The 21097-nt window shown below is 36.9% G+C and overlaps 1 protein-coding gene across 1 annotated transcript in view; it reads left to right on the top strand.

Moving 5' to 3' along the window:
- The window catches only part of MALRD1 (MAM and LDL receptor class A domain containing 1), a 570138-nt gene extending 550488 nt beyond the window's left edge, over positions 1 to 19650 (top strand). Inside the window, exons 39-40 of the mRNA XM_027560003.1 lie at positions 16274 to 16349; positions 19480 to 19650. Of these exons, the coding sequence (XP_027415804.1) occupies positions 16274 to 16349; positions 19480 to 19560 (157 nt within the window). The 3' untranslated portion in view covers positions 19561 to 19650. The remainder of the gene's footprint in view (positions 1 to 16273; positions 16350 to 19479) is intronic.
- The last annotated feature ends 1447 nt before the right edge of the window (positions 19651 to 21097 follow it).

The raw sequence follows: 21097 nt of genomic DNA, 5'->3' as shown, positions 1-21097 counted from the left end.
CAAACTGCCAGAATACAGAAAGGCCACCTCAAACACAGCAATATAAACAGGATGAAGAGACAGAGGAATACCCAGAAGGTAAAGGAACAGGATAAATGCCCACCAAACCAAACAAAAGAGGAAGAGATAGGGAATCTGCCTGAGAAAGAATTCTGAATAATGATAGTGAAAATGATCCAAAATCTTGAAATCAAAATGGAATCACAGATAAATAGCCTGGAGACAAGGACTGAGAAGATGCAAAAAAGGTTTAACAAGGACCAAGAAGAAATAAAAAAGAGTCAGTATATAATGAATAATGCAATAAATGAGATAAAAAAACACTCTGGAGGGAACAAATAGTAGAATAACGGAGGCAGAAGATAGGATTAGTGAAGTAGAAAATAGAATAGTATAAATAAATGAATCAGAGAGGAAAAAAGAAAAACGAATTAAAAGAAATGAGGACAATCTCAGAGACCTCCAGGACCATGTTAAATGCCCCAACATTCAAATCATAGGAGTCCCAGAAGAAGAAGACAAAAAGAAAGACCATGAGAAAATACTTGAGGAGATAATAGTTGAAAACTTCCCTAAAATGGGGAAGAAAATAATCACCCAAGTCCAAGAAACCCAGAGAGTCCCAAACAGGATAAACCCAAGGTAAAACACCCCAAGATGCATATTAATCAAATTAACAAAGATCAAACACTAAGAACAAATATTAAAAGCAGCAAGGGAAAAACAACAAATAACACACAAGGGGATTCCCATAAGGATAACAGCTGATCTTTCAATAGAAACTCTTCAGGCCAGGAGGGAATGGCAGGACATACTTAAAGTGATGAAAGAAAATAACCTACAGCCCAGATTACTGTACCCAGCAAGGATCTCATTCCAATATGAAGGAGAAATCAAAAGCTTTACAGACAAAGCTTTACAGAGTTGGTGATGGACAGGGAGGCCCAGCGTACGGCAGTCTGTGGGGTCGCAGAGAGTCGGACATGACTGAACAACTCAACTGAACTGAATTATTTGTTAAATCAGATTTCTTAGCCTGTTTCCAGTAGGGTGTTTGAGTCCAAATGAACATCTTATATTCCAAGAAATATTTTACTTGGCTTCAGTGCTCCAAGATTTATTTCTGCTAGAATCCTCACAGATGACTCTTAAAGTTAGGATATCATTGTTGAGTTTTATTTAAAAATTTCAATCCAGCTTGATTGGCTGAAAGCTAATAAAGGAATTCCAAATGATGCCTACATGTATGACCTTTAGCAGAATCATTACTGAATTCCATGATGGGCTACAAAATCAGCTCATAGTCAGGAGCTTAAATCCTGGAATATGAATGAAGGACATTAGAGAAAACCAAAATCCTGTGAGTATGCACATTCATAATCTATGGAAGAAATTGGATATCAAAACACTGGGCATTTCAGGGAGGCAGGAAATTTAAATTTAAGAAGTGACTATATTCACTCATCCCAATATCATCCTCACACTATATCATTTCATTTGGATATTTATATGTGTGACAGATTTTACCCTGAATGTTTCTGAAAACAATGCCTGGCATCTGACAGTCTAATCTAGTCCATCTAGTTGGTAATCTAATTATCAGTTTTATTCATAATGATATTATTACTCCCATTCTACTTTTTTAAATTTTATATTGGAATATAGCCAATTAACAATGTTGTGATAGTTTCAGATGCACGGTGGAGTGACTCAACTATACATATACATGTGTCCACTCTCCCCCTATATAGATGAGTATATAGATTTACTCTTAAAGTAATATTCATATTTATCAAATGAACAAAATTAAAAATTTCACATGAATGTTCAAAATATTTGCTGTAAATAACTAGTAACTCCTTAAGTAACCACTCCTCTGATCGTTGGTTCTTCCCTGGTGGCTCAGATGCTAAAGATTCTGCCTGCCAATTCAGGAGACCCAGATTCGATCCCTAGGTTGGGAAGATCCCCTAGAGAAGGCAGTGGCTACCCACTCCAGCATTCTTTTCTGGAGAATCCCATGGACAGAGGATCTTGGCAGGCTACAGTTCCTGGGGTTGCAAAGAGTTGACTGTACAAAATCAGCTTACATGCAATGTGTCAGGGATATAAGTCTGGAATAATACAGGCTTCAGTGGTTTGTACATATGTGTGTTGTCATTGCTAACTTTCCCAAGTTGTTTCAATTCTGTTGTCATCAGATACAGACTCCAAATAGTCTAAGAAATAAATTCTGTGTGAAAAAATAGAAAGAGCACTTTACTGTATAATAGCTCCATGTTCTAATTATTTGATCTGAAGATAGCTATTTTCCCATTTCAATACAGATGACTGTTTAGCAGAAGTAGTCCTCGGGGCAAGATTCAAGGCACTTTTCAGCATCATCTTTCTGTTCACTATAAATCTTACATGAGCAGGAAGACAGCATTTCAGTCCTGATGTATTTCAGTGTTTCATTTGTTTCTGTCTATCCAAGCAATCAGAGTAGAAGAATGTGTTGTAGGGAAACCAGAGTTGCTCCTTGAAAGAGGTAACCTCATTTTAACCTCTGTTTAAATGGGGAAGTACAGGAAGGTAGTAAAGATAAGTGAGGTATGTGCTATTAGCAAACCATTTAGCTCCACAATGGCATGTAGCAAATACATTCAGTCACTATTGCCAGAAAATCAGAATTCTAAATGTTGTTCATTATTAATGATACTAGAGGGTAGGGAATTTCAAAGAGGGGATGATGGGATCAGCTCCATAATTTTTCTTCACGAACTGCTTTGCCATCCTCCTGCTAGACTCTTTTCTGCTTTCACATTATCTTTGATAGCATTTCTCCTTAGAACCATCCTTAGGGACACTCTTAACAAGTTCAATGATCTGTTTACTGTGTGGGAATCTCTAGCTCACCAATGAATCAAAGGACACAATTACAACAGACCTTAAAGACCAGCCTGTTTTTGTCTTTGGAAAGAGAAACACATATATCAGAAACTCTTAATAATTCATTAATATACTTGTTGGCAAACATTTATTAATCACCTAGTATGTGCTGGGCACTGTGCTCTTGGCTGGGGATATAGAAATACAGGATAATGTACAATCTGGTGGAGAAGGCATATAGAAAAGCAAATAATGTCATTTCTTCAACAAGCATATATGCAGCTACTTCCTACTAAGTTTTGGAGAAACACAGGTAAAGAAGAGGTCAAGTCTATTTCGGAGGTGAAAATAATATGGTGGGGAAGGTTGAGAAAGGATTTATGTGCTACATCACTCAAGTCTGAATTCATAGGTTGAAAACCCCAGATGAAAAGCAGGAATAGCAGACAGAACAACTTGTGTCAAGGTACAGGCTGTACTGGAGAATGATGTGGATTAATGTGATGGCTTAATGTGTAAAGAATCTACCTGCTAATGCAGGAGATACAGGTTCAATCTCTGGGATGGGAAGATCCCCTGGAGAAGGAAATGGCAACCCACTCCAGTATTCTTCCTGAAAAGTCCCATGAACACAGGAGCCTGGTGCGCTACAGTCCATGAGTTGCAAAGAGTCAGACATGACTAAGCATGCAAACACAGATAAGGAAAAATGATAGGAAATTAAGAATTTAAGAAATCTACATAGGATGCTAATCATGTGCTTGTGTACATAAAAATTTCTCTTTATATTTTAAAACTAAGTTGTTTTAGAATATAAGAAAACGCAGTTTTATTGCTTTTTAAAAATTTTAAGCACTATGATCTGAATGAATTCAAAGATCCAAGAGAGTTTTAATAAATGTATTGATAAACCCAATATAGGATATATTTAAAGGAATTTGTTGGTATTTGTAAGTCATAATGAAGTAAGTCAGTTTTTCTACACAGATTATCATATGGAGTTGTCAACTTTAAATTGTCTAAAATGATTTAGAAAGAAGCAAGTTGCTGGGCGATTGCTAAGGGAACTCACGAAGGCTGATAATTAACTTCAACACTGCAATCAGTTTCAATCAAACAGATTATGTGTCTAAGGGAATTCAATAAGAAAATTAGAGTGAGTTTTCATATAGAGCAATTTACATGAAAAAATATTTCATTCTGATTGAAAAAAGTTATATAGTACTTGGTCTTTTCCAATTGTGGGACTTTGGGTGTCACATTCATTCAAAGAGAAAGGAAGAGAACATATTTTCAGAAGATAAAAAATATATATATATATATTTTCAGCTAGCAAAAAGTTATTAGAAATCAGAAGTAGAAACCAGCCAGGCACATGTGTATTTACTCATATCTAAACACCAGTGTTAGCAGAACAGGGCTATCTAAACTGTATGATGAAGGACCAGCTGTGTTTTGTTTTGTTTTCAATCCATCACATACCAATGCTTTTGTAAGACGTACTGGGAAAGTGAAATTAAAAGACACACAAGACACTCGTCCAGATTTCTTATTCTTAGCCTCAGCACACAAATAGCAACAAACATTTCTAAACAGCTATCCTCAATTTTTGTATTTATGTCATCTTGGAACTGTAAACAGAATAAGACCATAACCAAATATAAATCACACTCTTGAGTAGTTCTGCAGTAGAGTACATGGCTCATATTTGGGGCTGAAGAAATGTTTCCTAGATAAATTATAAAGATTTTAGCTCCGCCTATAGGAAGTTAATATTCTAGTTGGAGAGATGTGAGTATAGATAAATAAATGCAACTAAGTTCATTTTTCTAGACAGATTCTTACACAGCATTTTCAATTTTAAATTGTCAAAGATTTAGAAAGAAGCCAATTTCTAGGTGATTGCTAGGGGAAATCACAAGACTGATAATTAACTTCAATACTGCAATCAGTTTTTAAGCAAAGAGATTATGTGTCTAAGGGAATTCAATAAGGAAATTAGCGTGAGTTTTCATATGGAGGAATTTACAGAGAAAAATATTTCATTTCAATTAACAAAAATATCATGTAGCCTGATGGTAAAATGCACAATGCACACTGAAGTACAAAGAAGAGATGTGGTTTACCTGGCTCCAAGGCTGGCAAAGACTCTGGTCGATGAGAAGGGTGTGTGCGTGCTGAGTGGCTACAGTCACATCCGACTCTGTGACACTGTGGACTGTAGCCCACCAGGGTCCTCTGTCCATAGGATCCTCCAGGCAAGAACACTGGAGTGGGTTGCCATGGTCTCCTCCAGGGCATCTTCCCAACCCAGGAATCGAATCCACGTCTCATGTCTCCCACATTGGCAAGCCAGTTCTTTACCACTAGTGCCACCTGGGAGGGTATTTAAGAGCAAAAATAGGAATTATGAAAAAACATGACCTACAAAACCTAGCCTAAGGAGTGTAGCCGCAACAGGAGGTAGGTAGATGTTGAGAAGAAATGCTAAAAAGAGAGGAATCAGGAAAGACTGCAATAAGGATCTTGTCTTTTAGGTAAATGATTTACAAGGAGCCGGGCAGGACCGAGGCAAGGAGCTCATTCAGGGGAAACACCTCGTTATCTTTTCCAAATTGGAAAACCATCACCTCACCCTCAAGATTCAGATACACAGCAGCATAATGAATGGAATTTTGGAAATACAACAAAGTGCCAGAAAAGAATTAAAGATTATATTTAATATCACCATCCAGAGATGCAGACTGTTACATTTTGATGTGTCTTCTTCCAAACCTTTATCCGTGTGCACACACGTACATACACTTTTCATCTTGAAAGTCTGTGTTTTCCTCTGCATCTGGTTCCCACTACATGGCTGTGGATGTGCTAACACTACACTCGGGAGGAGAGACCGCCTTTCTGTTGGCAACACGGGGTCTCCTTAGAGTTAAGCTACGGAAACCTGGGTCAGCTTTATTCATCCTAACTGCCTCCATATTCCTGGGCATGTTCCCATTTAAGCACTCTCCCACAGCTAGATCCAATTAAACAGTGACAGTTTTTGCGGTCAGTGATATTTATTTCCTGCCTGAGAAGAGTCAGAGAAAAAATATGGCAGCTGCTGTATCATGTGAATTGGTTTAGCAAATTTGATGTCCCAGTTGTTGTTTGGTATTGTGACCCTGGATGATTAATCCTTTCCCCTCCTTTTTGTGGCATTTCTGGTTACATTTGCAAAGCCAATGTTTTCTGAATTTTCTCACCCAAAACATTTGGTTCAGATTGTTTCATAAGGACTGGCAAATGAAAACTTGAGTTCATGGACATTCCCCGCACTGCCCCTGAACACCGCCCCCCCACCCCGCCCACAACTGCCCCCAATTATCGCTGCTTTTCCAAATTGGGTTGTTTCTTTTCTTTCTTTCCTTTCTTACAGATTGTTTTAATTCTTTTTTTTTTTTAAAGTCTTCATCTTTCCAAAGGTAGACACCATTTTATAGCTCAATATTTTTGTTTACTACTCCTCATGATTTCTTCCCTTTTTTCTTTAGCAGTGGTCAGATAATACAGCATTTTAACACATTCAGTGAGAAAAGGATGATTTAATAGACTTGGTTTATTGTTTCTCATACTGCCTTATAACGTTGTACAATTTTATTCTAGCTGTAGATTCTTATAACAGATTTAATGTGCCACGATGTAATTACACACTGCAGATTGTAATCTTGGTGCTGGCTTTTTTATGATAAACACAACCATATGAAAATGCCCCCGAAATCAGATTCTCTAAGGTACTGTTGTGTTTCAAGGTTTCCATTAAATCCCTCTCTTCTGGCCACCACCTCTCCTAGATAGTTTTTACCGAAGCACACTTGGGCATAATCTCAGTGTGATATTTTTTAAGGATTTTAGTTGAAACAACTTAATGAAGCACATTGCTGGTCTTCCTAAAATAATATTGTGGGACCTTGTTACTTTGTTAGTCTTGATGATAGAGACAGGATACAGACCATAAATGTCTTCTCTCCTAAGCTGGACATGTGCTTCTAAGCAACTGGCTTTGGTTTGTTCTGTTTTGAAAGCGTGGCCTATGGTAACTGATTCTTTTGTCCTGCTTAAATTTGCATTGGAGAATCTTCAAGTCAAAGTTATATCCTGGATGAATTAAATACACAGACTGGACCATACCCATTTCATGGACCGTCCCCAGCGCATTCCCTCTGGGTCGACTCTATTTTCCAGTTCTCAGAATCCCTTTCTCCACTTCCTATCTACTTCTCATCTGTCTTATATTCTTCTGTTGTGCTTATCTTTGCAAGCTGCTGTAAATTTGTTTTCATTACAAAAAGGACAAAACAGTGTCTGAATTTTAAAATTTGTGATACCGTTCCTTAAAAACAGTTTATTCAAACAGGCTAAAATTTGGATTGGAAATGATCAGAGACCAGGTATAAAATAAAACTTATCTAGGGTTTTCAGAAAAGAAAGATGATATATGTAAATCGTGTGGCACTCATGGTTGCACAGAAAATGCAGTGCACAATCTCTCCCCATTACTACAACTTAAAAATGAACAAACCAAAAAAATCAAAACAAGCAAACCTCATTTTCATAGGTTTTAAAATCAGGAAGCAAAAAAAGAGCATTAATTTATATAATGGAATAGAGAATAAAAATTAATAGTACCCTAACTAAGAATCAAACATTTCTAAAAATATCTCTTCTTGACCAAAAGAAATATGTTTAATAGATATGAGTAAAAAAAGTAGGGATCAAAAATATTTTATTTTTATTAGGATTTTATAATATATTTTCCCTTTACCTGAAAGATTAAGCACACTCAGGAACACTTCATAGAAACTCTTAGAACTGAAAATATTTAGAAAAACCAAATTGAAGAGTATAAAATGACAGAGGCTGAAATGAGTAAAGTAGAATTGAGATTTACTTCTGAGGGACACCTCAGGTTCACCATTAATCAGGGTAAGCAAAATTTAATATAATAGGCATTACTCCCAGAATAAATGAATTCCATTTTCACCAGTGAAATGATTGTATTTCATAATTTAGATGGATCTTTTTTAAAAAATATGTCACATGTACTTTTACTGTTAGAAAACATTTTCCCTAGTAGCAACAAATCATATACTTCATAGCCTGAAAACTCACATCAACTCCTGATATTTATACATAGATATTTCATACCGTTTTTCAGAGATACATATGAGATGTAGGAAACACAGACCTTTATTTTTCAAATGTTGGAAAGTGACTTATTTCTACCAAATTAATTTTTCACCAATTGTATGATTTTTTCATTTCCTGTGTGATGAAATGGATAGGGGGACCAGCCCTGTTCTATTATACTCTTCTCCACCTGGTGGGTCAGCTGGTAAAGAATCCACCTGCAATGGGGGAAACCTTGGTTCGATCCCTGAGTTGGGAAGATCCCCTGGAGAAGGGAACAGCTACCCACTCCAGTATTCTGGCCTGGAGAATTCCATGGACTGTATAGTCCACTGGGGTAACAAAGAGTCGGAAACAACTGAGGGACTTTCACTTTCATTTCATCTTCAGGAAATCCCGCAGGCTACCCCTCTGGCCTGGCACTTAACCAGCTGAAAAAAAAAAAAAAAAAAGAAAGAGACAGAGGTCAAAAGTAGGCTCCTGGCCCACTTAGTCTTGGGCTAAGTGGAACAGAAATCTAAACACAAATGAGACTCCAAGGTCACAATAGTAAAAATGAATGTCTTTCTCTGAGTATTGATGCAGTATATTGCTGGGAGTGGGCATGGAAGAACAGAGTAGAGAGTTAGCTAGTGGATCATCAAGACTTTAGACTATATACATTTGTTGTTATTCTTTCTGTAAATATTCACTTGATTCCTATAGCACTAGGTACTATACTAGGTGCTATGATAGAAGAGGAAGCCAGATAAGGAAGAACCTCATTTAACCCTCTGTAAAAAATGCATGAACAAGATGATTGCAAAGGTCCTTGCTAACTCTACACTCAGTCGTGTCCGACTCTTAATGACCCCATGGGCTGCAGCCCACCAGGCTCCTCCATCCATGGGATTTTCCAGGCAAGAGTACTAGAGTGGGGTGCCATTGCCTTCTCCCTAAATAAATAAATCTATCATAAAAAGTTAAAAGTACTACAGTGAGTATTATTGCCAATGTTGTCACTTCCTTCTCCGCCCCCCACCCCCTTTATTCCAGTGTCCTTTCATTGGTCCCAAGCTTTGGGGTCAGGAGAAAGAAGGAGGGAGTTTAAATGAAAATATCAATGGCAAAAGGAGAAAATAAGAAAAGAAGGTAAAAGAATAGCACTGAACCATTAGTGGGCATCTACTTGTGGTGGGCATTTTATAAACATGTAATTTAATCTAAGAGACAGAAATCTAGTAAGCTGCCACCCTCTAAAAGAAATTAGATCTAGAGTCAGGAGCCACATACTGATTAACTCTGTAAGTACAGGACCTAAAGCAGTCTTTGATAGACAATATGTGTCCTAGAAATGTTGGATACATTTAAATAGATGAATATGAAAGATGATAAATAACATAATCAGCATTCTAGCATTCCACCATCTGGAGGAATCGGTCACCACATTATAGACATCATTTTCCTTTAGACACTTAGAACAGTTATTTCTTAGATCTTAGAATGTTCTTTAGCATTTAGAAACAAACATAGAAATCATTTCTTTAGTGGAAGCATGAGAGCAAATTCCTCCACACACACACATGCACAACAAATATCTGTTGGTAAATAAATGATCATGTTTATCTCTTCAAATCACCTTGATGGCTACATTAGGAGTGCCCAGTTTCAGAGAGTGTTGTTCTTCATACTTTTTAGTAGACAGATTTTCACAGTACAGTTTTATAATACAGTCCACCTGGATACAACAGAAACCATTGTGCATGGCTCTCTCGGTGTTGCTCCACCCTAATAATTTGTGCTAAAGTTTTGAGCTCACTTGAGCATATTCTAAGCTTACTTTTAAGTATGAAAACATTGTGACAGCTTTACCCCCGTGAGATGGTAGCAAGGAGAAGGTATTTGGTGGATTTGACTTAAGAAGACTGACCAGTTTCCCCAACACACAAAATTGGAGAAAAAGATGTCTGTTGTTAACAAAAAGAAAGTAAACTACTGATTGATAACCAAAACCAATAATAAATTTAGTAAAGAAAACGAATAAGATGCTCACTAAGACAAATTATAAAAGCAGATTACAATTATTAATAAACTTACAATATGTGTAAATAGATGTTTATTTTGAAGTATAGACTTGTCAGTTAAAACAATTCAAGCACTGTCTTGTCATTCTTTTCTATCAGCTTCCTGATAGCCATTTTTCAACTGCAGAATGCTGTCACCTTGTTTTTTTTTCAACCTAGATAAAAGCTTATTCACTTATCTAAAGATTTTCACATTAAATGGCAATCAGACTCTACCTTAAAACTGTCCAAATGTTGCCGTAATAATTTTTCTCATACACTAGCATTACAATTTGGTTTTATATTAATGAAGGTTTTATAGCTCTGCTAAGCTAGAGATACGGAGAAGGCAGTGGCACCCCACTCCAGTACTCTTGCCTGGAAAATCCCATGGACAGAGGAGCCTGTTAGGCTGCAGTCCATGGGGACACGACTGAGCGACTTCACTTTCACTTTTCACATTGGAGGAGGAAATGCATTGGAGGAGGAAATGGCAACCCACTCCAGTGTTCTTACCTGGAGAATCCCGGAGAGAGCGAAGCTTGGTGGGTTGCTGTCTCTGGGGTCGCACAGAATCGGACATCACTGGAGCAACTTAGCAGCAGCAGCAGCAAGCTAGAGATTAATGTGTTTATCAATAAGAAGCCTTAACCAGAAAAATTATATAAGAAAAAGAGACAGAAGCCATCCAAATTGGAAAGGAAGAAAGAAAACTATACTATAAATGACATGAACACCTATAGATAGAAAACTCAAAAAAATCCATAAGAAAGCTACTAGAATTAATAAACTCAGCAAAGTTTTGATATACAAGATCAACACATAAAAATAAGGTATGTTCTTAAATACCATCAGTGAACAATCAGAAAAAGAAATTAAGGAAATAATCACATTGACAATAGCATATAAGAGAGTAAAATACCTGGGAATAAATTTAACCAGGAGGTGAAAGATTTCTACACTTAAAATTTCAAAGCATTACTGAAAGAAATTAAAGAAAACCTAAGTAAGTAGAAAGACATTTTGAGTTTATAGATAGAAAGATTTATTATTGTCAAGATGTCAGTACTACACAAAGCAATCAATCTACAGATTCAACACAGTACCCATTAAAACTCCAGCAGCTTTTTTTTTTTTTTTTGCAGAAATATAAAACTTATCCTCAAATTAGTATGGAATTACAAGGGCACCAAAGAGCTAAAACAATCTTGATAAAGGATGGACTTGGAGAACTCACTTCCTGATTTCAAAGCTTACCACAAAGCCATAGGAAATGAAACTGTGTGGTATTAGCATGTGAATATAAGTGGAGACCAATGGATTAGAATTAAGAATTGAAATATAAACCCATACATCTATGACCAGTTGAGTTTTGACAAGTCCATTCAATAGAGAAAGAATAGTCTTTTCAATAGATGGTGCCAGGGCAACTGCATTTCTGCATACAAAGGAATGGATTTGAACTCCTACCTCATACCATGCATAAAAATTAACTCAAAATGGATCAAAGACTTCAATATAAGAGCTAAAACCATCAAATATTTAGGGGAAATCATAGGAGTAAATCTTCATGATCTGATATTTGGCAATGCCATCTTAGATATGATACCAAAAGTAAAGGAAACAAAAGAAAAAAATATAGATAAATTGGATTTCATCAAAGATGTTCATTTCACTAAGAATGAAATAGTGCCCAACACTGTGAATGCAGTGAATGCCACTGAATTGTACACTCTTAAAAAATGGCTTAAATGGCAAATTTTGTTATATACATATATTTATCACATTTTAAAATTAATAAATACAATTAATATTCCTAGAAAACTTTGAATTATATTCTTAAATGCGTGACTTGTCAGATCAGAACAGTCACTCAGTTGTGTCCGACTCTTTGCAACCCCATGAATTGCAGCATGCCAGGCCTCCCTATCCATCACCAACTCCTGGAGTTCACTCAGACTCACGTCCATCGAGTCAGTGATGCCATCCAGCCATCTCATCCTCTGTTGTCCCCTTCTCCTGCCCATAATCCCTCCCAGCATGAGTCTTTTCCAATGAGTCAACTCTTCGCATCAGGTGGCCAAAGTACTGGAGTTTCAGCTTTAGCATCATTCCTTCCAAAGAAATCCCAGGGCTGCTCTCCTTCAGAATGGACTGGTTGGATCTCCTTGCAGTCCAAGGGACTCTTAAGAGTCTTCTCCAACACCACAGTTCAAAAGCATCAACTCTTTGGTGCTCAGCTTTTTTTATAGTCCAACACTCACATCCATACATGACTACTGGAAAAACCATAGCCTTGACTAGATGGCTACTTTGTTGGCAGAGTAATGTCTCTGCTTTTGAATATGCTATCTAGGTTGGTCATAACTTTCCTTCCAAGGAGTAAGCGTCTTTTAATTTCATGGCTGCAGTCACCATCTGCAGTGATTTTGGAGCCCAGAAAAATAAAGTCAGCCACTGTTTCCACTGTTTCCCTATCTATTTCCCATGAAGTGGTGGGACCGGATGCCATGATCTTAGTTTTCTGAATGTTGAGCTTTAAGCCAACTTTTTCACTCTCCACTTTCACTTTCATCAAGACGCTTTTGATTTCCTCTTCACTTTCTGCCATAAGGGTGGTGTCATTTGCATATCTGAGGTTATTGATATTTCTCCCGGCAATCTTGATTCCAGTGTGTGTTTCTTCCAGTCCAGCGTTTCTCATGATGTCCTCTGCATATAAGTTAAATAAACAGGGTGACAATATACAGCCTTGACGAACTCCTTTTCCTATTTGGAACCAGTCTGTTGTTCCATGTCCAGTTCTAATTGTTGCTTTCTGACCTGCATACAAATTTCTCAAGAGGCAGATCAGGTGGTCTGGTATTCCCATCTCTTTCAGAATTTTCCACAGTTTATTGTGATCCACACAGTCAAAGGCTTTGGCATAGTCAATAAAGCAGAACTTGTAGGGTGTGTCAATTGTAATTTAATAAGGTGGTTAAAAGGTATAAAATAAGCATTTACCTGAAAGTCATGTTTAATGGATGCAACATACAGGAATTTATTTTTTGTTTTTCTTCATTGCCCATCTAAAATAATTTCAGGTATCTATTATAACTACTTTCATGTTTTTAATCAACACTGAAACAATTTTGTTAGTTAATAAGCCATGAAGTCAGTTCCTGTGGAGGTATCCATATGCTCACTATATCTAAATTAGAAACTTGTATCAGCCTTATCCTAGTTCTGCACTAACATATCTCTGTTTAGCCCCCTCAGAACACCACCTTATACAGTGCCTGCACACACTGGGTGTAGCCAGAGCTTAATAGTAATTTATGTGAATGCCTGTTAAGTCAGGGGAGGAGAATGCATGTGATTCACGATTTCCTTTTATCTACTCTAAACTTCTAAATCAATGCCCTTCTGATTCCCAGAGGTGATTCCATTCTTCGCAACCTTATCTCTTAAAGAGCTATCTGCCTAATAATGACAGATACAGTAAGTTAAACACAGCATTTTTTAGCCTCATGCAGACTTAACGTTGTACCATACAGTGTTAGGACTTGCTGAAAACTTCATAATCAAACATTTTATGTTCCTTGTAGCAGGATTTGTCATTTTAAGTAAAATTGTTTATGTTTGAGTATCCAACTTATATAACTGATGAAGGTGGAAAATTATATCATGCAACTTGAAATAGTAATTCTATGGAGTTGACACTTGAAATGTACTTAATTGAGTTATCAATGGGTAGTGGGTATGTTTTTACTTCTTAAATAGGAAAGACATTAAAATTAAGCCCAACAGTTCTCAAATTTTCCATATTGGGAAACAGCTCTTGATCTGGGGAAAATTAAAAGTTTGAGATTGCTAATAAACATAATTTGAAGTAAACATAATTCGCTCACCTCCCACTACTCATACTGTGACCCTTTCTTCTTTTATTGTGGCCCCATATCCTTACACTTATGTATCCCTCTTCTTTCTTTATAGTCACCCACCCCAAAGGCTGGTCACTTCATTTTAACAGAAAATTATTTAAGACTTAAAATCCTTTCAGAAGAAAAGTAGCTTCTATAGCTGAAGCCATAGTAATAATAGGGTTGGAAAATTGATCAATTTACTTGACTTCTGCTTGCCAGTAGTGGTTTAGGTCATCCGGAGTCTTAGCAGTTGAAAGCCAAAAATAATCATCTCATATCAAAATCTTTCCTATTGCCTGTGCCTCCCTTCTATCCCACTGACAGCAAAGCCTGTCTCTTCAGTTCCTGGTTGCCTGCCCAGTCTTTGGACCATCTGTCCTGTCTGGTCTTATGGTTTGGGTTTCCTCCTGCTTTCTGATTTCATGCCTGATTTCAGCCAAGAATTTTTCTCAGTTGTTGGTGTTTGTGGCTGTCTCATCTTTACCTAGTTCCTAATTTCCATCTTGTTTTAAACCTCAGTCTCTCCTGTACCAGCTTCTGCTTTCACATTTGACACATTTCAAAACACTGCTTCACTTCCTACCCAGTCTCAGTTTTAAGAGCAGCCCCATCATGCCCTAACTATGCCACTTATTGAGATTAGTGCTCTGAAAACTCAACCTTGACTGGTCTTGGAGAGAGAAAAGGCAAAGAATCAAACACCACTTGTTCATTTTCATTAATAATTATAGCAATTGTACATTTTCAATTAGTGGTTAAGTAATTGTTCCATCATCATTTTAAAGTATATCTGTTTTTTTTTTTTTCCCCCCACAAAGTAACTCACAAAAATGGCTGCTACAACCCTCTTCACCTATAACCCAAAGGTGATCTGGTTTAGCTACTGAACATTTAGGAACAGTAGAGGTCAGGAATCTTAGAAAACACTGAATCCACAGGGAGAATGTATTGCCAGCCAGTCACAGTTACCCAGATTATGCTGTTGGGTTCATTAATCCTGTTACTTTTTAGAAGAGGACCATGTGGTTTGGTAGATGAAATAAGAGGTCACACTTCTGACAATATCTTATCAAAGAGGGAATCAGTAAGACTTACTCTTTACGCCCTTTTCTTTCAGAATATAAAGGTACATTATTGACAAGTATTAACTGTCATTATACTCTGATTAAGCAAATATTTCCATGCCTTTTGGGCTTCCCTGGTGGCTCAGACAGTAAAGGATCTACCTGCAACGTGGGAGAAGTGGGTTCACTCCATGGGTTGGGAAGATCCCCTGGAGGATGGCAGGGCAACTCACTCCAGTATTCTTGCCTGAGCATTTCCATGGACAGAGGAGCATAGCAGGCTACTGTCCATGGGGGTCCAAAGAGTCAGACACAATTGAGCAGCTAGACACAGCACATATAACTTTTTCTTCCTGGCTGCCTTCTTAAGACACTGGCAGTCATCCTGGAATTGGTCTTCCACTCTCTACCGTGTGTACATGTATGTGAATGTGTGCATATATGCAATTTTCCTTATGTCTTCAATAGCGTGTATTTAGTTATCTGGTTATAATTATTTTTTCCTGTGATGAGCATTTGTTTCTTCATCAGTTGTGACCAACTATGCCAGGGCTAGTTGTCTTCTGATAAATCTATTGACTCTTAAGTAACCAAAATATAAAAAGGAATGCTCATTTAGGAGCTCAGTTAATCTGAGTCAATTATGCAGATATAAACCAATATGTGAGATTACCAAGGACATGCCTCTTTATGACTCCTGAAAGGAAATACTAACATAAAATTCTCTTCAAAATGTTCCTATTTAAATTTTCTGTTTACAATGTTAAATACTTTGACTCATATGCTATGTACACATCATTATGACAGACAATGTCATGGAAAATAGTCCTCAGACTGTGGTGGGCTTGGCACTTTTGAATCTATGGGACGTCACGGTGGTCTTTCCTTATAACCAGTTCAGCTTTACATTGCATCATTCTTTCTAATGTTGTATCCTTTGTATTATTATAGTAATATTTAAGAAATTAAGAACAACGTTTTTCTGTGCTTGGATTTATTTGGATCTAACTTTTCAGACATCACACTATGTTTGCCTTCAAAGATGTGGTTGCCTTGGTGTCCTACAAAGTAGTCTTTACTTAGGGAAATACCATCATAAAAATAAGTATGCTGGCTAGACAGTGTGTCTTCCAAAGATTTGTATCAGATAACAACTTGAAAATGTCCTGTGGTGAATTTCAATGCTTACTTTCCTTTCTGTGGCCTTGTGTGCTTTCAGGAAAACGAAAAGAAGTATTAACCATGCATTTGTTAATCCAATTTATGGGAACTGGAGGAACCCAGAGAAAACAGAGGTAAGTGGCAATGATAAACTGTATTGTCTGAGAAGGGAAAACACGAGCACTTGCACTTGCACACACGCACGCACACACACACACACACACACACAGAGTGTTGTCTGGACAGGTTCCCATATCATGGTGAAGAGGTATGTTTTAGCGGACTTATTTCTCCACCAGAGAGATGAGATGGGAAGGATTTTAATTCTCTCTAAATATGCAGTGAGGATTTTCCATTTCAGGACAGTTTCAATCTGCTTACAGAAGAAGTTCACTGTTAAATGGCTTTGTGGTCATAGTTCATACCGAGAAAGAGGCAACAACTCTGGAAAATATCAGTTTAACTGACAGAGTATTAGTCGTCTCCTCACAGTAACTCTTCATGGACTGTTCTTCATATTTTATTCCCAAACACAAAAGGGAGAATAGAATTCTGTGCTCTCTTTCAGTTCAGGTGTGGGCTGTGAGGGCTGTTACCTGATAATTTAGACAGAGAAAGGAGAAACTGAAGTGTGTTACATCTTTCTTGGCCTTTTTAACGGCTACTCCTTATGAGTGCAATATGAAATAGGCTGGAGAGAAAATGTCAAGTAAAATCCCTCTCATCCCTTTCTTAAGTATGCAATATGAGCATCCATTTGGGTATAAAACAGGATTAGCCATGACACATCACGTCTGTGTGAAAGCTTCCTTACATCTGATTTTAGAAATATCGTATCAAATTAATTCTGTTGTCAAAGTGAGCATATGTTAGAAAACATATGAAAGTTTTTATTTTTAATGAAAGTCAGTCACAAACAGTTATTACTATTACTAAAAATAAGTAGCAGAGGTGGTTTCCAGCGTATTTGAGTTACGTGATCAAAGACTAATAAAACACTTGACTTTTTAAATTTCTGTTACCTGATAACTTGTGCTTCCCTTGTGGTTCAGCTAGTAAAGAATCCAGCCTGCAATGCAGGAGACCTGGGTTCAATCCCTGGGTTGAGAAAATTTCCTGGAGAAGGGAAAGGCTACCCACGCTAGTATTCTGGCCTGGAGAATTCCATGGACTGTATAGTCCGTGGTGTTGCAGAGTCGGACACAACTGAGCGACTTTCACTTTACCTGATAACTTAGAAGAGGAAGGGAGAAATTAAGGGCATTACATCTTCATTAATGACATAATACACTCTGTGTGTGTGGTTATGTTAGAAATGAAAATAAGTAAGATATACCTAAGAATACAGAATTAACTTGATTTCAAGTCAATTAAGTCACAGAGCAAAAATGAAAACATAGTTCTACTCAATGGATAATATTAATAAATAAGAAACAAAAGTAATGTATCTTCTTGACAAAGTAGGAAGGTGTAACATAAATGTATTTTTATTTTTACTAAAGAAAAGAAAATTTAATCTTTTTAGTCTTTAGTTTAACTTTTAGAATCTGAAAGTTACAAAAGATGTAAGAAAATGAAATGTTTTAAATTTGACATTTTTTATCAATCATTCTTCTTTCATGTTGTTTCTTTCCATTAAGAATGGCTAGAGAAGAAATCCTGTCATAGCTCTCAACTTTTGTTGCTTTTCTGATTTCTGTTGTTTCAGAAACAAATAACTTTGTATTAATTAAACTAAGTGCACCTTTCCTGACATAACAAAGAAGTAGACTTCTCAGAAAATACCCTTGTGAACACTCTTAGAGAAAAATTCTCATATTCTGATATACAAATTTAGAAGATAGTATATTGAAAACCACGGACCCATCAGCCAACATCTACAGTGATCAACCCATAGTCCTTCTTGTTTCACTTCTGCCGCCACCCATTCCCTCCACCCACCAGAATGGTGGTGATATTTTTAAAAATAGGCTTTATTTTCTTTGAGAAATTTCAGGTTCAGGACAGAAGGTACATGGACTTTCCATATATCCTGTGTCCCCACACATGCATAGCCTTTCCCATTATCAACATCTCCCACAAGAGTGATACATTTCTTACAACTGATGAACCTACACTGACATGTTGTTATCACCCAGAGTCCATAGTTTACATTACAATTCACTCTTGTGCCAACCAGAGTGTTTTTAAGCAAATTCCAGTATCATTTAATTTTACCTGTAAAGACTTCAGTTATACTAGGATAAATATATTAAAAAAATATATAACCACAGTATCACTTGCAAACACTTAACAGTAATTCTGTGACACAATCAAAGATTCCATCAGTGTTCAACCTATCCCATTTGTCTCATAAATAAGTGTGTGTGGAGGGGTTGTACTTTGTTGTTGTTGGTATATTTTTAAAATCAGGATCCATATAATTTATGTGCATTCAAATTGTTAGACATGTCTTTGCTGCTGCTGCTGCTGCTGCTGCTAAATCACTTCAGTTGTGTCTGACTCTGTGCAACCCCATAGACGGCAGCCTACCAGGCTCCTCTGTCCCTGGGATTCTCCAGGCAAGAACACTGGAGTGGGTTGCCATTTCCTCCTCCAATGCATGAAAGTGAAAAGTCAAAGTGAAGTCACTCAGTCGTGTCCAACTCTTAGTGACCCCATGGACTGCAGCCTACCAGGCTCCTCCGTCCATGGGATTTTCCAGGCAAGAATACTGGAGTGGGGTGCCATTGCCTTCTCCAGACATGTTTCTAGTCTCTTTTAATCTCTAGATTTTGTTTTCTATTTTCCCTTTGCAATTTATTTGTTGAGGAAATCATGTTGGTTGTCCTATACAACTTTCCATGTTTTAGATTTTCTAATATATACTGCAAAATATAATTCTCCCAGCTGAAAGCTGTTGGCTGTTGTTTTTTTGTAAATATTTTTATTTAGTTTTATTTAAACTAACTATAATTAAAGTAACAAACTTAAAAACAGTGCCATAGAAAGAAGCAGTCAAGATCCTGGCCACTGCATTCCCCCATCGCACCAGAGGTGAGGATGAGGCAATGGCTCCTTTGCTCAGAGGATGCTGGGCACACACCAAGAAGAGGCCTGTGTCAGTGGTTCGGGCAGTATGGACTGGAGGTGTTGAAGTAGGAGTCACAGATGCACTAGTTATTACTCCAGTGAAAATCCATTAAAAACTTACTGCATGATCTGGGAAAAAGTCTCTTATTTTAAAGTCTAAAATCATAACTCTTTCGATGTGTTTTTCTTTAGAGTTCTGTATACTCCTTCTCAAATCCATTATATGACACAATATCAGGAAGACTGGAGACTATATCTAATCGTCTCAAATAGTGCAATCAAGATCATCAAGATTGGGACTTCCCTGGTGGTCCAGTGGCTAATACTCTGCACTTCCTCTGCAGAGGGCACAGGTTTGATCCCTGGTCAGGCAACTAAGATCCCACATGCTGCATGGCATGGCAAAAGAAAAAAAAAGAAAGAAAACGAAAAGATCAAATATGATCTCGTATCCAGTCTGTGAACTCTGATAGAAACTCATCTTATCCAATAGTAAAACTGAAGGGATTTGGAATACCACTCTAATTATTACAGTTACAAATAAATTTTCTCATAGAATATTTTGAATGTTTTCATGGAATCTGAACTAGAACTTTATCTTCATTATATATCTGAATATTTTAATAAAATGTCCCACTTAAGTTTCTTGTTTTCTTTTAACTTTATTATAGTTATTTTTTAAAGGATGAATCAAATTGTTTCAGATTCTGAATATAAAGAAGTTTTCAGATGCTTATTTATAGTCCATTGGGCTTAGAAATAAAGTTGAACTGACTACAAACCAGCAGGAGTGGGTGGACAAATATAGTAATCCTAATCAACATAACCATGAATAAAAGGTATTTCTGTATTTGGAAAAAAAGAATATGATAAATTATCATCTTGAACTTTCCATCTATCTTTACATAGATATAAAAATAATGCTAAAATATATGTTAACAAGCTTTGTTTTTCTGAAAAGAATAGAGAACCCAGAAATAAACCTGCACACTTATGGTCAATTAATCTGCAACAAAGGAAGCAAAAATATACAATGAAGAAAAGACAGTCTCTTCTGTAAGTGGTTCTGGGAAAACTGAACAACTGCTTATAAAAGAATTGAATTAGAACATCTTCTCACACCATATACAAGAATAAACTCAAAATGGATTAAATAATTAAATGTAAGACCTGAAACCATAAAACTGCTTGTAGAGAACATAGGCAAGCATATGTAAATTATAGCAATATTTTTTGGATCTGTCTCATAAAGCTGGAGAATCCCATGGATGGAGGAGCCTGGTGGGCTGTAGTCCATGGGGTTGCTAAGAGTCGGACACAACTGAGCGACTTCACTTTGACTTTTCACTTTCATGCATTGGAGAGGGAAATGGCAACCCACTCCAGTGTTCTTGCCTGGAGAATCCCAGGGATGGGGGAGCATGGTGGGCTGCCGTCTATGGGGTCTCACAGAGTTGGACACGACTGAAATGACTTAGTAGCATAAAGCAAAAGAAACAAAAGCAAAAATAAACAATGGAATCTAATTAAACTTAAAAACTTTTGCACAACAAAGGAAACCACTGACAGAATGAAAAGACAATCTACTGAATGGTAAAAAAAAATATTTGCAAATGGCATAACCAATAAGGGGTTAATATCAAAAAAGTATAAACAGCTCATACAACTCGATATCAAAAAAAGAAACAACGTGATTTAAAAATGGGCAAAAGACCTGAATAGACATTTTTCCTAGGAAGAATACAGATGGCCAACAGGAACAAAAAAAGATGCTCGACATCAGTAATCATCAGAGAAATGCAAATGGAAA

Source organism: Bos indicus x Bos taurus, chromosome 13 (genome assembly GCF_003369695.1).
Source record: "Bos indicus x Bos taurus breed Angus x Brahman F1 hybrid chromosome 13, Bos_hybrid_MaternalHap_v2.0, whole genome shotgun sequence".
NCBI lineage: Eukaryota > Metazoa > Chordata > Mammalia > Artiodactyla > Bovidae > Bos > Bos indicus x Bos taurus.
Note: the sequence above shows the minus strand (reverse complement) of the source record. Positions and strands in the feature narration are given on the sequence as shown.